The sequence below is a fragment of the Xyrauchen texanus genome, chromosome 42 (assembly GCF_025860055.1).
Source record: "Xyrauchen texanus isolate HMW12.3.18 chromosome 42, RBS_HiC_50CHRs, whole genome shotgun sequence".
In the NCBI taxonomy this organism is placed as follows: Eukaryota; Metazoa; Chordata; class Actinopteri; order Cypriniformes; family Catostomidae; genus Xyrauchen; species Xyrauchen texanus.
In genome coordinates this window covers 16,133,181-16,150,060 of record NC_068317.1, presented here as the reverse complement: position 1 = coordinate 16,150,060, position 16,880 = coordinate 16,133,181, and the positions used below count along the sequence as shown (strand labels likewise).

Below are 16,880 nucleotides of genomic sequence, written 5' to 3'. Positions count from 1 at the left end.
ATATATTATTAAATAATTTATACAATTTGTGATTTATATTTAGTGTGTCATTAATATGAAAACATTATTCGTATATGATATAATGTTTATAAAATATTACTTACATATGAAATATCTATTTTTAAGATTTCACTTATGTTCTCTCATTTGGTTTGTGTTGTTGAATATTTGGCCTCGTACATGCAAATTGTATAAACAAGGTTGCAAATATTTAAATGATGGCATCATTTAATGTACCTTTACTACGAGGAAGGGCATTCTTTGAGAGATTGAGCAGTTAGGTTTTGGGGGAGCTGTGTGTTTACTAGAGGAGAGAGAGAGAGAGAGAGAGAGAGAGAGAGGGACGTGGGTGGGAGAGAGAGAGAGAGAGAGAGAGAGAGAGAGAGAGAGAGAGAGAGGACCAGAGTGGGGGTGAGAGAGAGAGAGAGAGAGAGCGAGGGAGGGTGAGAGAGAAAACTTTTCAGTTTTAAAGAGCGAGAGGAAGTGTGCGCTGGAGTCCCAACCATGCAGGTAAAGCGTTAGCTAATTGCTTTAGTGTTAATTAAAACGATGTTGACGCCGAATTAACCACGAAGTTGCGATCGAGGGGGCGACGCGGATATCATCGCGTCCCGAGCACGATAGATAATTTGATGCATGGCATTTTAATGTGACTTTAGTTGCATTTCGAGTGTTAAATTCCAAACTTTTCTGCCTCGGTCTCTCGCTTTGGCCCCACCACCCCCTTTCACAGCTCGTCGTGATGCGTGTCGCTCTTTTGAAGCAGCTACGCGTTCATCTATCGTTAATTACTGCCCTGCATACTTGTTAAAACACACTTGTGATGCTCAATAACTACATTTTATACTGAATCACGAACTTGGACGAAGAAATGCAAGGTATCGAGTCTGATAAATACCGAAGGTGAATGGCTTGATTTTTAACACATCTGTGTTGAAGCAATCGAAATTCATTAATTAAATAGCTTAGTAGAAGTAGGCCTCAATTTCCGCTGTATAGCGAACGGCGGGCGGAGGATCTCTCAATGGCCGACCAACACGCCACAATCAGGGGGGCGAGAAACTAATCAAGCTCGAGGTTTTGCATCGGAGAGCTAAAAGCCTATTTACACAATTCAATTAGTGCGTTAAACCGGACTTGACTGCAGCATCTAGAACGGTGCGACCGTTTTGACCCACAATACAGCCGTCGCAACTCTCATTTTGTGTATTTGATAAGTTTGTGGTCGATTTGCGGCTTGATACGCGATACGTAATTAGTTGACCAATTTGCTGAGTGCTGTTAGCTGGGCTAGCCATGTGAACTGCCGTGAATGTTTATAAAAAAATGGTTATTTTGTTTTAACGTCAACGTTCAAGGAAGAGGTCACTAAACTAAATCTCTAAGCAGCGATCAAAGTATGGAAAAGGGGGTAATTAGGGCACCAGACTGCGGCGCGATGCACTTTAATGGGGTATTTGTCATGATTATACTAGAGTGTGTATGTGTGTTAGCGAGGCAGGCTAAAGCTCTCCCAGTTTCCAATTGATGTAACATCACACGTCTCTTGCTTATTAGGCTGTGTGTTAATTAACGACATAATCAAGAGATATGACGGTCATATGAGCGAGCATTTGCTCGCAGTCGAACAGCAGTGTATTGTGGCGCGTGGGTTCGTCTCTCTTTGACTTACAGAAGTTAATAGCACTTGTGTTGGGGATTCAGTGCATGTTTGCAGTCTAGCAGGGAAGCTAATTGGCGTGGCATTGTAGCTCTGTTGGCATTTGATGTGTGTGCATTATTTGACAGTGGCATGCTAAAAACGACATCATTTCAACTACTTTGCATGCCTAAGTATAATGAAGTCGCGTGGTTGGTATCTCAATTTTAATTAGCTTCCGTCGACGAATCTGATATTTATTTGTGTTATTGTTTTAAAGAGACATCTCTGTCATGAACATCCCCTGGGGATTTGCGCCCATGATCTGTTATTTACAACCTATGTCACCTATTCACACGGGGCAACAACATGTTGACTAAAAGCACACCAATATTGCAAAGGCATAAGCATATTTGAGGCCAGTCAAGGTCAATATTTAAGTCTCATTTGACATTAAGTTGTCTAGTTATTGCTCAGTTGATAAGTGGAGAATGCTTGATTCCCCCTGCCAAAATGTTGTGTTGTGTTCTGGGTGTAATCAGATTTGATTAACATAGGATACCTCAAGTAATATGAGGTCCATCCAAGGTAATAAATTGTAAACGGGCCACAAAGTAGCAGTGTTCCAGATTTGTTGTGGTGTAGCTGAAAGAACAGAGCTGCATCAGTGAATCAGATTTGATGTCTTGCAGTAATATGGTAATTTTATATTATGGTCATAGCACAGATTGTGTGTACTATATAAATAACTACAAGCACCTTAATGGCAGACAGACCTTATTGAGGACATTCTCAAATAAATGAACAGAGTCTTGTGTTTCTTATGCATGTTTATTTTTTGTTATTTTGAATATTTATTGGGTGATTAAGCTGATAAAATTGTATTATGTTATGTGGAAAGTTAGAATGTTATTGAAAATAGATACTTTATACAAAGTCTGTCATAAATATTTAGTCGTTGTCTGCAACCTCAGGTTAATATGTATGTTTGTTAAGTGATGCACTTGTTTCATATACCTTTAAAGTTTCCTTCAGATCACTAATTCACCAAAATTAATTACTGATTAGAAATAAGGCTGCTACTAATGATTATTTTGATAATCGACTAAACAATTATTAGAAGGATTATTTGACTATTCTGCGATTATTGCAATGATTGATCATTAGCTCTTAATTGATTATTCAGCTTGTGCCCCGACTTAAAAAAGTTGTATTAATCGTGCTTACTAACAATAAAGAGGACAAAATCATCTTTTAAAAAAAACTCTAAATGACATTCAGTGAATTAAAGGGGGAAAAATACTTCTTATTTAGTTGAATTCAGTAAAGAAATTCACTGCAAAAAAAAAATAAAAAATCCTATTGTTAAGATGTAGGCTATTTTTGTCTTGTTTTCCATTTTAAAATTGTCTAAAAATCCTTAAAACAAGATACATTTAATTGGGAAGCAACATTTAACCATAAAAAAAAAAAAAATATCCTGGCTCTTCCAAGCTTTATAATGGGAGTGAATGGTATCTTAGATTTCGCTTAGCTTCAGAAGGCCTTTATTAACCCCCTGGAGCCGTGTGGATTACTTTTATAATGGATGGATGCACTTTTTTGGGCTTCAAAATCTAAGGTACCATTCACTCCCATTATAAAGCTTGGAAGGATATTTTTTTTAATATTACTCCGATTGTGTTTGGCTGAAAGAAGAAAGTCATATACACCTAGGATGGCTTGAGGGTGAGTAAATTAAGGGATAATTTTCATTTTTGGGTGAACTAACCCTTTATTTGCTCACGCTTGAGGGATTTGCATCCCCGCGGCAGAGTGTGCATCAGACGGGTGCAGTTTCAATCTCTCCCCTTATATCAGGACACTTCGCGCAACTCATGAAAGAGGCGCTGACCGCACAGAAAAATGCCAGTTTCTGAGTTTGTAGTTATTTACATGATCTACTTCCTTATTATTTGAACTTTATTAAAGCCATAAAGCATTAATTATAACTGCATTAAAGATGTAATGCCAGAGTGTTCCTTTAAAGATGCTCGACATGCAAGTTTTACTCCAGCTCCACTTATTCCACAATGAGAGTGGTTGTATATTTAATTATTTTGTATTTTTGCATTATAATTTCCTCGTAGAAAATGTAGAACTTTGCGATCTACATCACCTGAAGCTGTTTGGAATGTTTAGAGTGCATCTGGACTGTGAGCTGTGTCAGGCAAGAACTGCAGTGCTGCTCTCGCACGCCATCATTAGAGTTTAATATGATCTCATGTTACGATAAATGAGACCAAACAACTATTCGACAATAAACATTTTTGTCGACTATTTTTATTATTGTCAACATTGTTGATAATGTTGATTAATCGTTTCAGCCCTAATTAGAATGCACAATATGTAGCATGAGGCTACTTGAAGTAAGAATATGTATTACATAATATAATATAAACTATATGTTGTAGCCTTTTGTACATTTTTAAACTGAATGAGTAATATAAAGTAATATTTGATGTACAAAAGTATTATATACATAATATACAAAAATATTTGATCGGACACAATATTACTCCATTTAGTAGTATCTATTTGTTTTCAGGAGGAGCCAGGAGAAGCGCTGGGAGGCGGCAGCAACAGGGGGTCGATGTGGCTGTGTCCTCTATGTCAAGAAAGTCAACCAGACCGTGTGAAGCTCTCTCTTCACCTGTCAGAGAAACACAGTGTCCTCCCTGCTTGCCTTGATAAGTTACTGGATATTGTGAGTATATTTACAAAGATAGATTGCATGATTTGAAAAAAATATGTACTGTAAAATGTAGGGGTGGGAATCTTAAGACATTAGGGTTGTCACAAACCATAATCATATCTTAAGATACTATACCAGCTAAAGTATCACGATACCAAGTAATATCATGATATCACACGATAGTGTTAATTCTTAACACAGTTTGTCATAGCAAAGGTGGTTCTTGGAAATTCCACTTGTTGCTCTGGAAGTGGTGAAATTAACTGATGGAGGAACAGGGAGAAAGCTCAAATGGACTAACTTGTTACCTAATACATTCTTAGTTTGATGTATAAAAATTAAACAGCCAGTTCAAACGCCAACATCTTTAAACTTTTATTTAATTATTTCTGATTATATGAATGTTGGTAACATAAAAATATAGATATTGTAATGTTAAAAGGACTATTTTGAGCAGCTGTTTCATTATTATAACAGCCCCGGTCTCCTTGTAAACAGCAGCGCGAATGCAGATTACTGCAATTACAGCTCAGGGACATGATCTAATTATAAGTACGAACTTAGCGATGTTAACACCACCATGCATTTGTAATTGGAAAACAAATTATGAGTGCAACTCATAATTTGAAATGGTAAATCTGTAAATGTTAAAATGAAGCATTTAGGTTAAATGAAGTGGCACTAACCCGCGTGTATTCTGCAGAGGCAGTGGGATGTGTCTTAAGGTGTTTAATAAGGTTGCCGGTATTTGCCGGTGTTTCCCCTTTGGCTTGAAATCTCTGTAGACATTCACAGCAGATTGGTTTTCCCGGTTTCATCAGCCAAAACCCAAAATAATTCTAAATCTCGCTATGTGAATTGTGTTGTGTTAAAAGCTTCTCACTCTCTGAAGTTTTACTTAAATCCATATTATTCATTTGGAGACACAACTGCTAAATTAAAATGCTGGGATTCAGACGTAGGCAAAATTAATATTTACAACCGCACATACATGGGTTTGGGAACAGAAAACCGGTTCTTGTTCAAAACCAGTTCCAATCTTTATAAAATACCGGAATCTTATGATCTTCGTGACTTTCTGTTCCGTTAACGGTTCTCCAGTGTGCAATTTTCCGCCGATGTGGCTGGAACGCCATCCTCAAATACTATCTGCAGCTGCGCTGCTCTGTACTGACTCAACAGCGTAAAAACACACATTTCTACCAGTGTATTTAATTCCCAATCGAACAAGTCTTGAGTCGGTTCTTCTATAGCGCGAAACATATGTGTTTCCGGTATAGTCCTATCCTGAAAGAACCATTCTAATGAGCCAGTTCTTTTTAATCTACAGCACGAAACATCCAGCGCTACCAGTATACAAGTAATCTTATACTGATGTGCAAGTTATGAATGTCCACCTCAATATTAAATAAGAACTGGTGAAGTCTCACAAGCCTGAAGTAAAACATTAGACTATATAGCACAGTATAAACTGTCTCTGGAACTGTTACTGTTTATTTAATGATGACCTGCTGCATCTCAATTAAATCAATCAATGTTACTGACTGGTTGTTTGTATGACAATGTATAATTATAGATAAACAATTTTGTTGTAATAAGTGGAATTTAATAAAATAATAAATTAATTAAATATGCCATCACATTTATTGTTGGTTTAGATTTCTTAATTTAGCATAGAGTAAGGATCTATTATTGTATTGTATTTATGTTTTAAAAAGTCTGCAAACACAAAACAACTGTATTACATTTATTTCTGATTTGTTATATCTGCTTTGTAAAAATCAGAAATTAACTAATTATTTGGTAACAGACAGCAGAGGGGTAGTAAATGCAATAAGAATTGCATTTCTCATTTCTAAATAACTCTAAAAAAAAGTTCTAAAAGAATTACTGGAATCGTAACTGGTACCGTTAAGGAACTGGAATCGTTAAGAGGAATCGAAGCCTTAATCGTGAAAATCCTTAAAATTCCCAACCCTACACATACAACATAACTTACTGTACTACTGTATTACGGTACTACCATTTAAAATATACTGTGGCACCACCAGTATTTTGAAGCTTTAGTATCGCGATGCTACCATAGCACCAGTCGACCGTGCAACCCTAGGCACCTCACGATTCGATCAAATTCTGGGAGTCGTGATCTGATTCCAAAACGATTCCTTATACGTCTAAAAAAAAAAAAATATTGATTATTCTGCTGTTCAAAGGAAAAACACAATAACTTAAAATTTTGTCTAAAATCATTTGATTTTCTCAAATCTACGATTTGAGAAAATAGCAGTAACTACGTAATCCACACTCAATACTAAAAAGAAAAATTCTTAGTACTATAAAAACCAATACTTCAACTGATTATATTAAAATAATTTGTATATTTAAAGCATTGTTCATCATTTTATATTTAGTTGTATTAAATTATTAGTTAGAATTAATCCATCCAAAGCCTATTAATTAGACTATCCACAACTAGAGATTGCCCATCCATTATGGCTCCATAAGATGTCTGCTTCTGTAAGAGTGCAGATGTCAGCTTCTCCTTTCCTCACCACATAGTGAAGTAAAACAAATACCGGGGTTGCTGCTTAAGAAATCTATTAAGCATCTTGTATGCACACTGTTCTGATGTGAGACCGGCAATGAGCAATATCCAATTAAATATAGAGCAAGCGCAAGAGGAAAGGAATTGGAAAGGAGAACAAAATTAATTAGAAAATAAAAACATCTTCCACATCTTTCAAGCTGCAGTCCCATCTTTTATTTTCAGCTGTTTTACCCCGTTCTGTGCAAACGAGTGCAGTTACAGGCATGAGCTCATCTTTCATAGGTTTTGTTGACATGTTGGGGACGAATGGTCGTGTGGTTGATACACTAAGGTTGCTTCTCTTTTCCTAAATTGTGCTTCCTTGTTTCCTTGCTCCTCCGTCCTCAAGCCCGTGACCCAGAAACTGATCAAAGTCTGCCATCATGAAGGACATATCAATTCGCTAAATGCACCTTGAAGAGTTGAGGATCAAGGACCGAGGACGCTAGAGTGAGAAAACATAGGAGGATCCGATGCGGAAGACTTTTGGTCAAAGCATTTTACATTTTACAAATACATCTTGCTTTGATTCCTCCATCCTCGTTTTCTTCCTTCCATCCTTTCCTCATTTACTAAGATGGCAGAGCAAGGAAATGTGGAAAGGAAGCAAGGAAAGGAAATACGGAAACACAATTTCAGAAATGTGAAGCACCCACAGTCTCTGATCAGTTCTGTAGTGTGCACTTGGCTTTAGTATATGCACATGTTTCTACCATCTCACTTTGTCTCTGGTGTGCACATTAGCGCCACTGTGCTGTTGGGGTTAAAATTTTACTCCGAATCAATTCTGATTTTTTGAGAATCAATACAGAATTTTTAAAGAATAAATCATGATGCATCTGCAAATCTATTGTTTTTCTCCCACCCCAAGTAATATTAAATTTATGCCAGTTTTGATGGCATATTCACTATAGATATTTAGAAAGTAGAGAACTTGTTGATTGGAGAGCTGTCTGTGAAAGCAAGAGCCTACAAAATAAAAAAATTCTAAGCACTTTATAGGATGATAGTTTTGCATGCAATTTTGCCAACATCTCAATATACAGAAAAGTGACAAAAGAAAATATTAGAAAATACAATAATAATAATAAAAAACATTAAAAAAAAGTTTGTTTTTGTTTGTAAACAAAATAATTGGTTGCTTGTTTTCATAAGGCTGCTCCCAAGCACCCTTCAATTGCTGAAGATGAAGCATTCCAAGTCCAAAATGATGCAGGTGAGTTTAAATCATTCATGATGACTATTATTCTCAGAAGTGTTTGTATTAGTGCTTCATTGGTCCAACACTATAACCCAGCACTGAGATTCTGGGTTCCAATGTTAATGATACTAGGCTTAGGTTATGCACCACTGGACACACAATTGGCTCTATTGGTGACCACCTCGCTTCAGTAGTTCCCATTGCAATGAAACACCTGTTTTTTGTAGGCCTCTGAGGGAAGATCTGTGGGCCCACACAAGTATTAAGTTTTACTAGCAACTCATGGAAATGATGGTTAAAAAGAAGCTCCTGAACTGTTTTATTACATTCTACTAATTCCCTTCCCAGGGAACACACTAACTCTTAATGTATACCTTGAATGCACTGTAAGTCCCTTTAGATAAAAGTGTCTGCCAAATGCATAAATGTAAATACACTGATTTATTTTAAAGTAGGACAAAGTGTTTGAAATGTATTATCAGTATTATCAATGTTCTCAGGACTTTCTTCTGTGGAACACAAAGGGAGATTTTAGGCTAAATGTTAGGGACTCTTTACCCCTTAACAGCCTCAGTCACTTTTCACTTTAAATGCATCTTTTTCCATACAATGGAAATTAAACATGACTGAGGCTGTCATTCTGCCTAACATCTCTTTTGTGTTCCATGGAAGATATAGTCATATGGCTTTGTAAAAAAACATGAAGGTGAGTTAAAGATTACAGAAATAAAAATTTTTGGTTGAACTATTCCTTTAAGAAATATCTGAATTTTTTGTTTATAAAAATGTTTACTAATATTGATTTTTATTTATATATTTATCAGATGACACAGCTCAGCGGAAACATTTAGAGAACACACAGTCCCCCTTAATGTTCTCCAGAAATGAGAGTGAATCTACAGATGCAGGTGACAAAAAAGGTTCTTCTCAGGAAAAAGATTTGGATGAAGAGATGGAAGTGAGAAATGAGGATAGTGTTGATCAGGACAATGTTGAGCAATCTGTAAAAACATCAGCGGCTTCTGTAAGCAATGGCAGGTCCACTGATAAAAACACCTCTGAAGGTGATAATCGTCCATTCAAGTGTAATGCATGTTTGGAGTCTTTCCCCACCAGAACGGCACTGAGTGTTCATTATAATTCAGCCACCCATATTCAGAGGATGAGAACAGGGACAGGGAAAGAAAATGATTCGACACCCTTCCTCTCTCGACCTTATATCTCCAACAAACCATACCAGTGTGCCGTCTGCCGTGTCTCGTACAATCATGCCATAACCCTGGAAAGTCACTTAAAATCTGTGTTGCACCAGAGTCGCAGCAGGAGTGCTGGAAATGCTACTACCAGTTCCGCTGCAAATACAGGAACTGTAACCATGCTTCCGAACTTGGCTGCAACCACAGTTAGAACCACCACGCAGTTAGTTAACGTCTCCACTGGCAATTGTGTCACCCAAGCAAACCTGACAACATCAGCAGTAACAACCAAAGATGGAGAGCAGAGGCAGCCTCAGCTTGCTCCCTCGTTACTTTCTTCTCCAGTGGCCTCTGCACAAGCAATGTCTGCTATTCTTACCCTCCTGACTTCCAGCCCAAATTCTCTCCCACACTCCATCCATCCTTCTCTCTTTACAACCGGGGCATCCGCAACACCAGGGGCAGCTACCCCGCAGCTTATACCCCAGCCTCAGATGCTCATGCCTCTGGTGTTGAATGGGCTCCAAACCCAAATTCAGGGCCAAAATTCAGAGTCTCCAAACCAGCTTTTACAACAAGCAGTGCCAGTCCTTGGTCTCAGTGCCGCACAACAGGCTGTCTTGGCCCAAAGACTTAGTGGATTACAAAGTCATTGGTCTGCATTTGGCCTTCCCAACATCAATAAAATTAATTTGGAAGAGACAAACAAGACGTTTGAAAAGGGTGGAGAGATAAAAGGTGAGATACATTTTGAGCCCTCTGATTGGCAGACGTCACAGAAATCTGACGAGGACTGGGAAATTGATGTAAAGAAAAATGTGTGTAACAAGGGAGAGAACAAACTAGAGCTCATCCAATTGAAGAATGAGAAAATGGTTGATGGCACAATGTGTGATAAAAATAAGCAAGAAGAAAGTGAAATGGAATTTGAGAGAACAGGTGAGCTGGGCAATGCAAGCTCTAAAGCAGCCTCTGGTCTCAGCCATACATGTACTGGTAACAGCTACAGTCCTGTTAACTGCACCTTTCATAACACTAAACTTGCCTTTAGATCTTCAGGCCATAAGTATGCTAAAACTCATCCAATCTTTTCTTCAGGATGCCCTATGCTCACTGAGTTTCAGACTCAAGTTTTATGGGCCTTTCTAGAGTCACGAGATGAGACTGAAGGATCTAGTCCTCAGCGGGAAGACTGTGAAGCCCTCGGAAGGGAGGTGGGGCTAAGTGGGGAAGAGGTACGCAAATGGTTCTTAGATGCCCAGAATGCCAAAAATAGGGACCGACTAGACAGCTTCCATGATGAGATAGATAGAAATTTGGAGGATGAAGAAGGTGATTTAATGATAGACGAGGGTGAAGATGAAGACAGTCCATCAGTTTCATGCAGTCATGCACTTGACTTATCCAGTAGTGCAGAAATACAGAGGGAAAGTATTGGTAAGGGAAGCCCACGAGAACTGCTTTTGACATCTGACTCTGAAAATGAAGATTTCTACACCTCGGTTATTGTGACTGATGAAGAGAGTCAGAGTAGCTCTGTGAGGGAAGACTCAGGCAGCCCGATCAAACAGCCTTCACAGGTAGAGACAACAACAGGTGAAATGTCAAGTGGCGGTGGAAAGGTTCTTCGCTCTACCACGGTCTTCCTCTCGGATGCAGAGGATGAATATGATGATGAACAGAGCACAAAGAGGAAAAAGAGGAAGAGTGTGATTGACAAGGAAGAGGTGGAGATCAAGCGAGAGAAACAGGATGTAGACCTCGATCTTCAGTTGGAGGCACAAGCAGACCCTCCTACTCCTCTTTCAGTTGCAGTTGATCAGGATGTTCCAACTGGCATCTTGCAGTCCCTGCCCCTCTCCCTCTCATTGGCTCCACTTTCCACCCAGTTATATAGTCCCTATGTTCTCTCACTTCCTTCATCTGTCATTGGGGTTGGGGTTGCTGAAGGAGATCAGAGTAAAGTGACATCCTTTTCCAACCCTCAAGCGGTTTCTGCCACTTCTCTTACAAACCCCTTATCTAACGGTAATGATTGCGAGTCTGCTTTGGATCTAAGCATAGGTAAAAACCACAGCTCTACAACGGCATCATCATTAGCATCTGTCCCTTCAGCCAACAAGCCCTCCATACAGAAAACTACTTTGCTTGATGGTCTAGGACTGAGACCAGCAACTGTTGGTGTTCCTGGAGATGGAGGGCTTATTGTTGTTCAGGTCAAGCCAGATTCTGCTATTTCAATTCCATCTTCTAATAAAAGTACTATAACTAATCGCAATAATTTGACTAGCACTGTATACATGAGGGCAGCAGAAAAAGTTAACACATCACTCATGGAAAGGGAAAAAGTGAAGGAGCTGGAAAAAGAGCAAGAACATAAGAGGCCAAAAGTACGACGGTTCAGGGACATGAGACGTTCCAGAACCATAATTCATGCTGACCAGCTGGATATTCTCTATGGATGCTATTTCAAAGATCCAAATCCAGGAAAACATGAATTTGAACAAATATCTGAGTGGGTTAACCTTCCAAAGAAAGTGGTACAAATATGGTTCCAGAATATGAGGGCTAGGGAGAGGAAGGGAGAGGTCCGTTTCATCAGTGATGGCACTTTAGCAGCTGTTGGGAAACCTCTCATTAAGTTCACATGGCCACTGTCTAAGCCCATATTCTCAACCCCACCTAAATCTAACCCAAGTTCCTCTATTGGCTGGACCTCTTCAAACCCCCAGACTGGAAATGTTCCTCCAAAGATGGTTATGGATGTCAAAGAACCTCTAAAAATTCTCACTCAAGGTCCAAGTAGACCAAATGAGAAGCCCTCCTTTGCTGTTGTGTCCACAAGTCCATTATTAGCACCCAAGACCAAAGCAGAAGCAAGTCCCATTACAATGGTTAAAATAGCCCCAAAGGCAGTGGCCACTCCAATTGCCATACCTCTTTTAGTCAGTGGGACTCCTACATCTCAATCTGCTCAGAAAAGGAAGCTAGAGGAGGTAAAGGCTGAGTCAGACCATACAGATGAAGAGGATGTTGATTGCAAAGGAGTTCACTCTGGGACTACCAATCACATGGTGCCAAAAGTTTCCACAACACCAATAAACAAATCTTCTGCCTTGGCATCTCAGAAAAACAATGGGCTGAAATACTTGTCTCAAAAAGGTCAATTTAAGATAAACACTCTATCAAGAGAACAGTTAGGCCTAAGCTCCCTGCGACCTACACCTACCACTACCCCCATCAAACCATCCCCTGTGACGGTTACTGCATCCTGTGGTCAAAGCCAAAAAGAAACAAGTTACATGCAGCAGAACTCCACTCCAAGGCGACCTCGAACTCACCTGAATGGTCTTCAGCTGTCTATACTTCAGTCTTGCTATGAGACATGTGCTCATCCTAATGCACTGGAGTGTGATGCGGTGGGGACACAGCTTGGTCTTCCACTAAAGGTTGTGCAAATCTGGTTCCAGAATACACGTGCCAAGGAGAAACGCTGGAGACTACAACAAGAGAAGGTAAGTCAGTGAGTCAGTTTCATCCTTAAGTAACTAAAGTTTTCATTACTTATTTTAGTGTCCATATTCTCTTCAGAAAACTATCCTCTGGTTTTACTAAAAATTAATTATACATTCTCTCTTTATGGTTACATTTTACACAGTCTTCTAATCCCAGAGACCCCTCCCGGAAGGTAGATGTCAGCTCGGGTAGCTACCTACAATACAATGCCCTCCGAGCCAACCGTCCCATTCTACCCAAACCTGTACAACTGACAGTTGTGGAGCCTACTCCATCTTATACCATCAGTCAGTCAACAGTCCGTGAGACTCTAAGAGGCAAGTGTCAGGCCTGTGGGGTTGAATTTGAATCCAGGGCTGCAGCACGTGACCATGTCTTCTCATCTCGGCATCTTGCCACTCTGAGAACCACTAACTTCGGTCAGCCTGCATTGGTGATGAGCAATGGATCTGGTACTGGATCTACGGGTGTTGCTAGCCAGTCTTCTTCTCCATCACCTGCTAGCAGCTCCAGCTAAAGAAAGAATTAAAGCTGGAGCAGTTTATTGACCCACTGGACTTGTTGGCTTTCAATAGACATAAGATGGGTGCTGGTATTTTAAGCTAAATTTGTTTCGAGGCTCTAAGATCAGAGTGGGCCCAGATGACTCTGGCCATCTTCGCTTGCTCTCCTTGGATATCAGCGAGACATTATTATATACAGTAGAGTCTTTGCTTACAGGGCTCCTTTTAATGACCTATTGCCACAGCACCATTTTGCTATAAATAATCTACTGAAATAGTAATCATGGACATGCTTATGCTTATGTGATTATGGTCCATCTTTCACAACTTCATCTCGGTTTATGTTAAGTAATACTCTACTCACATTCACACAAAACACTATTTGATTGGGAGAATTTATGGTAATGAAGCACCCAAAAACTCAACCAAAGTGCTTTGGGTTGTCAATTATGTTTTGGTACTGCTTTTGCTTGAACCAGGGTGGTCTTTATTTGCCTATTTTAAAGCCTATATAGATAAGTTGTTTCCAAACTGATTTATCTTCGATCGACTTGATTCACAGGAATTTATTCTGTTAAAAGATTTGGTTTACAACTGGTTAAGTTGAAAGAAATATCTATACTAACAGTTGATGTAATTAATGATTGGGGATGACAAATAAGGCAAAGAGTGTGTGTAGTCTGGAATTTTGAGAATTTGGGAGTGTTCTGAATCACAGTCCTGACACATAAAAAAAAGTAAGTTGTGAACAATATAATAGCTATTTTAAACAGCCATTGTGACAATCCTATATTCATAAGCAGAGCTCTAGTTAAAAGTTAAAAGATGTCAGATGGTCATCACTTAGCACTTTGACCCTTTTAAAATTTCAGACATGTTTTATAGATTTTTGTGTCCCACAAAATAAAAATTTTATTGTATGGTGAAATACAGTAATTTAAATCTATAAAGAAGTATTAATCAGCTTTTAATGTTATTTTAAAAAAATTTGCATCGCACATAGTTAAATAAGGGCAAAAATGAATTGGATCTAGCTGCTGTGCACAAGGCCAAAGTCAAGCCTGTACTTACACAATTTTATATGGATTTGTGGAACATTGAAAATTCTATACCTTATACCCTCTGAGCAAAACCATTTTGTTTCATTTAAATTTGTAGTGAACATTCCCAGTTTGTCAATTTGAAATAAACACAAAAGTCCTTTATTTATGGCAAAAGCATTTTAGAAATATGGGAGAGAGATGTCATTTTTTTCTTGTTCCTTCATTAAGCGGTTTGTGTTGTTGCAAACCAAGTGCTCATACTGAGTAGATAAAAGTAAAACCCTCCTGGAGATAAGACAGTGCCATTTAGTGGGCCTGGAAACTATTCATCTGGGCAACAGGTGGTGCGATATGAAGGACATGAAATACTAAAGAAAATTTTCCTTTTTTTTTTTTTTATTTTGTATATTGTTATTGATACTATTAATACTTATAACAAAAAGCAAAATTAAAAAAAAATATATGAACTATATTAAGAAAATGATATTCCAAAGTTATTCTTTCTCTTTGTCTCATTAAAGAAACCAAAAATCAATCTTGATTGGAAGTGTTCATAATGCAAACAGCAAAAGAGCTCCCATATCTTGCTTGACACTTTGAACTAGTCCAGGGTTTAAGCATGAGCTACAGGTGGAGCATTTTAGACAACTCGACTTGGAACACTTGAAAATTCATAGAAACGTTTTATTTTCTTTCAGTATATCCCAGCAAATACCAGTTGTTTTTGTTAAAATTAGTATCAGGTTGTAGCTCATATTGAATGAATATGGACTGGGTTGTAGTGCAGTGCTATAGGACATGGGATCACACGCTGAAGCACTGTTCAAAGTATACAGGTAGAATGTGGAGAATTGCTTTTTTTATATGATCTTTTTCATTGACACTTGATTATCGCTTGTTATAACTGTACTACTATTTTTTTCCAATACTCATCACTGTTTTATTATTAATTCATAACGATTTTTAAAGGCATATCAAACTTAGAGATGTTATTGATATGAATATTGACGATAATGATGGCAGTCTTGTTATTAAAATTAGACTTGATTAAGCTTGTTTCCCCCCTCACTTGTACCTTCATTTTGTGTTGTTTCTCCTTTTTTTTTCTTATGGAGAAAACAAATAAACTGAAGTTCATGTATTGATGTTTCCGTTCCTTACAACACCCAAATGATTTGTACTGAATCGTGTGAACTGTGTATATATATCCGGATTAATATTTGTTAGAGAAGTTGTGAATTTGGAGCACTAAATTAATTGTCAACTTATGGAGAAATGGGCTCAATATGTACAGCATCTTGTCACCAGTGCTTAAATGCTTCATTCATGTTTTGCGTAATGCGTTAGGGACAACGAGACTCATTCATTGAACACGAGCAGAGCGAAAATTTCGGATTCATACAAATTTTTGTATTTTGAAAAATTCTTCGGTTCGAACAAAATTTACACCTGCTCCCGACCTTGTGTAAAACATCCGGACGTTATGTGTTCTTTCAGACAAACTGCCCTGACCACATTTTTATATAGGCCTAAGTGAAATGACATTTTTTTTTTTAAGTGCAATTAACTATAAAGGTGAAGTTGCGTTTGATTTTCTCGAAGAAAAGAAAAACAAATCCCACAAAATTTCGTAGCCTATGCTTGCCAATCTGTAATATCGTATTCTTACGATCGTTTCGGTCAAATGCCATTGTATCAAATTATTTAAATATTTTTTTGTTGCAAGGGAAGTATCACCACATTCTTGGATGTACTCAAGAAGTTTCTCTTGTGGCGCTCAACAGAGCCAAAAATGGTTAATGGTGGTGGACATCCAAACTGATATTTTTTACACTAATACTTCATGTCAAACCACTTTTATTGACCTCTTGGACTGTTAAATCCACAAAAGAACCTCTAATGAAAGCAAAAGCATGCGATGACGGTAATCATCCATCCATCCATCCATCCATCGTCAACCGCTTATCCTGTGTACAGGGTCGCGGGGGCTGGAGCCTATCCCAGCTAACATTGGGCGAAAGGCGGGGGACACCCTGGACAGGTCGCCAGTCCATCGCAGGGCCACATGCGGTAATCATGCGTAATATAAATAAATAAAAACCCGTTCGCGTAGTAGATGTTCAAAGCTTCCTATTCTCATGTACTAACGAGTCCGAAGCCCTCATTATATGGCGTTTTAATGAGTGTGGATTATGATGAATGAACGTGCAGGCGCGCTCTATTTGCGCACGTTTGGATTTCACTAACAAATCTGGGGAATTTTCGGGAAGCTACGTTTTACGCGGAAATGACTCCCAGTTTTTTTTTTTTTTTTTTATAATTACGGAATTTTCATGAATGATGAGGCCCAGATTCGTGTCTTGTAGGTATACAGCAAAATAGTCGTGTTTTAGTGGCCTCTGGTGATTTCACATTCAAATATCGGGATTCCACAGTATATCCATGCCGTGGTCTGCGAGCG

At 38.5% G+C, this 16,880-nt stretch overlaps 1 protein-coding gene across 3 annotated transcripts; it reads left to right on the top strand.

The window, feature by feature from the left end:
* The first annotated feature begins 415 nt into the window (after positions 1-415).
* Positions 416-15,506, top strand: LOC127635314 (zinc finger homeobox protein 4-like). Of its 3 annotated transcripts, none has more exons than XM_052115242.1 (5): positions 416-510; positions 4,227-4,385; positions 8,116-8,176; positions 8,986-12,872; positions 13,016-15,506. In XM_052115242.1, exons 1-5 carry the CDS (start codon positions 505-507, stop codon positions 13,388-13,390), a joined length of 4,488 nt encoding a protein of 1,495 aa, XP_051971202.1. In that variant the 5' UTR covers positions 416-504; the 3' UTR covers positions 13,391-15,506. The 3 variants fall into 3 exon arrangements, with proteins under 3 accessions (XP_051971202.1, XP_051971203.1, XP_051971204.1); XM_052115243.1 differs by lacking the exon at positions 416-510 and adding an exon at positions 7,310-7,410 and having other exon boundaries at positions 4,248-4,385; XM_052115244.1 differs by lacking the exons at positions 416-510; positions 8,116-8,176 and having other exon boundaries at positions 4,251-4,385.
* The last annotated feature ends 1,374 nt before the right edge of the window (positions 15,507-16,880 follow it).

Excerpts from the sequence above, each read along its gene's own strand:
- LOC127635314 (XM_052115242.1), top strand. Across the intron at positions 4,386-8,115 it reads TTGATAAGTTACTGGATATT|GCTGCTCCCAAGCACCCTTC; the intron begins GTGAGTATATTT and ends TGTTTTCATAAG. Across the intron at positions 12,873-13,015 it reads GGAGACTACAACAAGAGAAG|TCTTCTAATCCCAGAGACCC; the intron begins GTAAGTCAGTGA and ends CATTTTACACAG.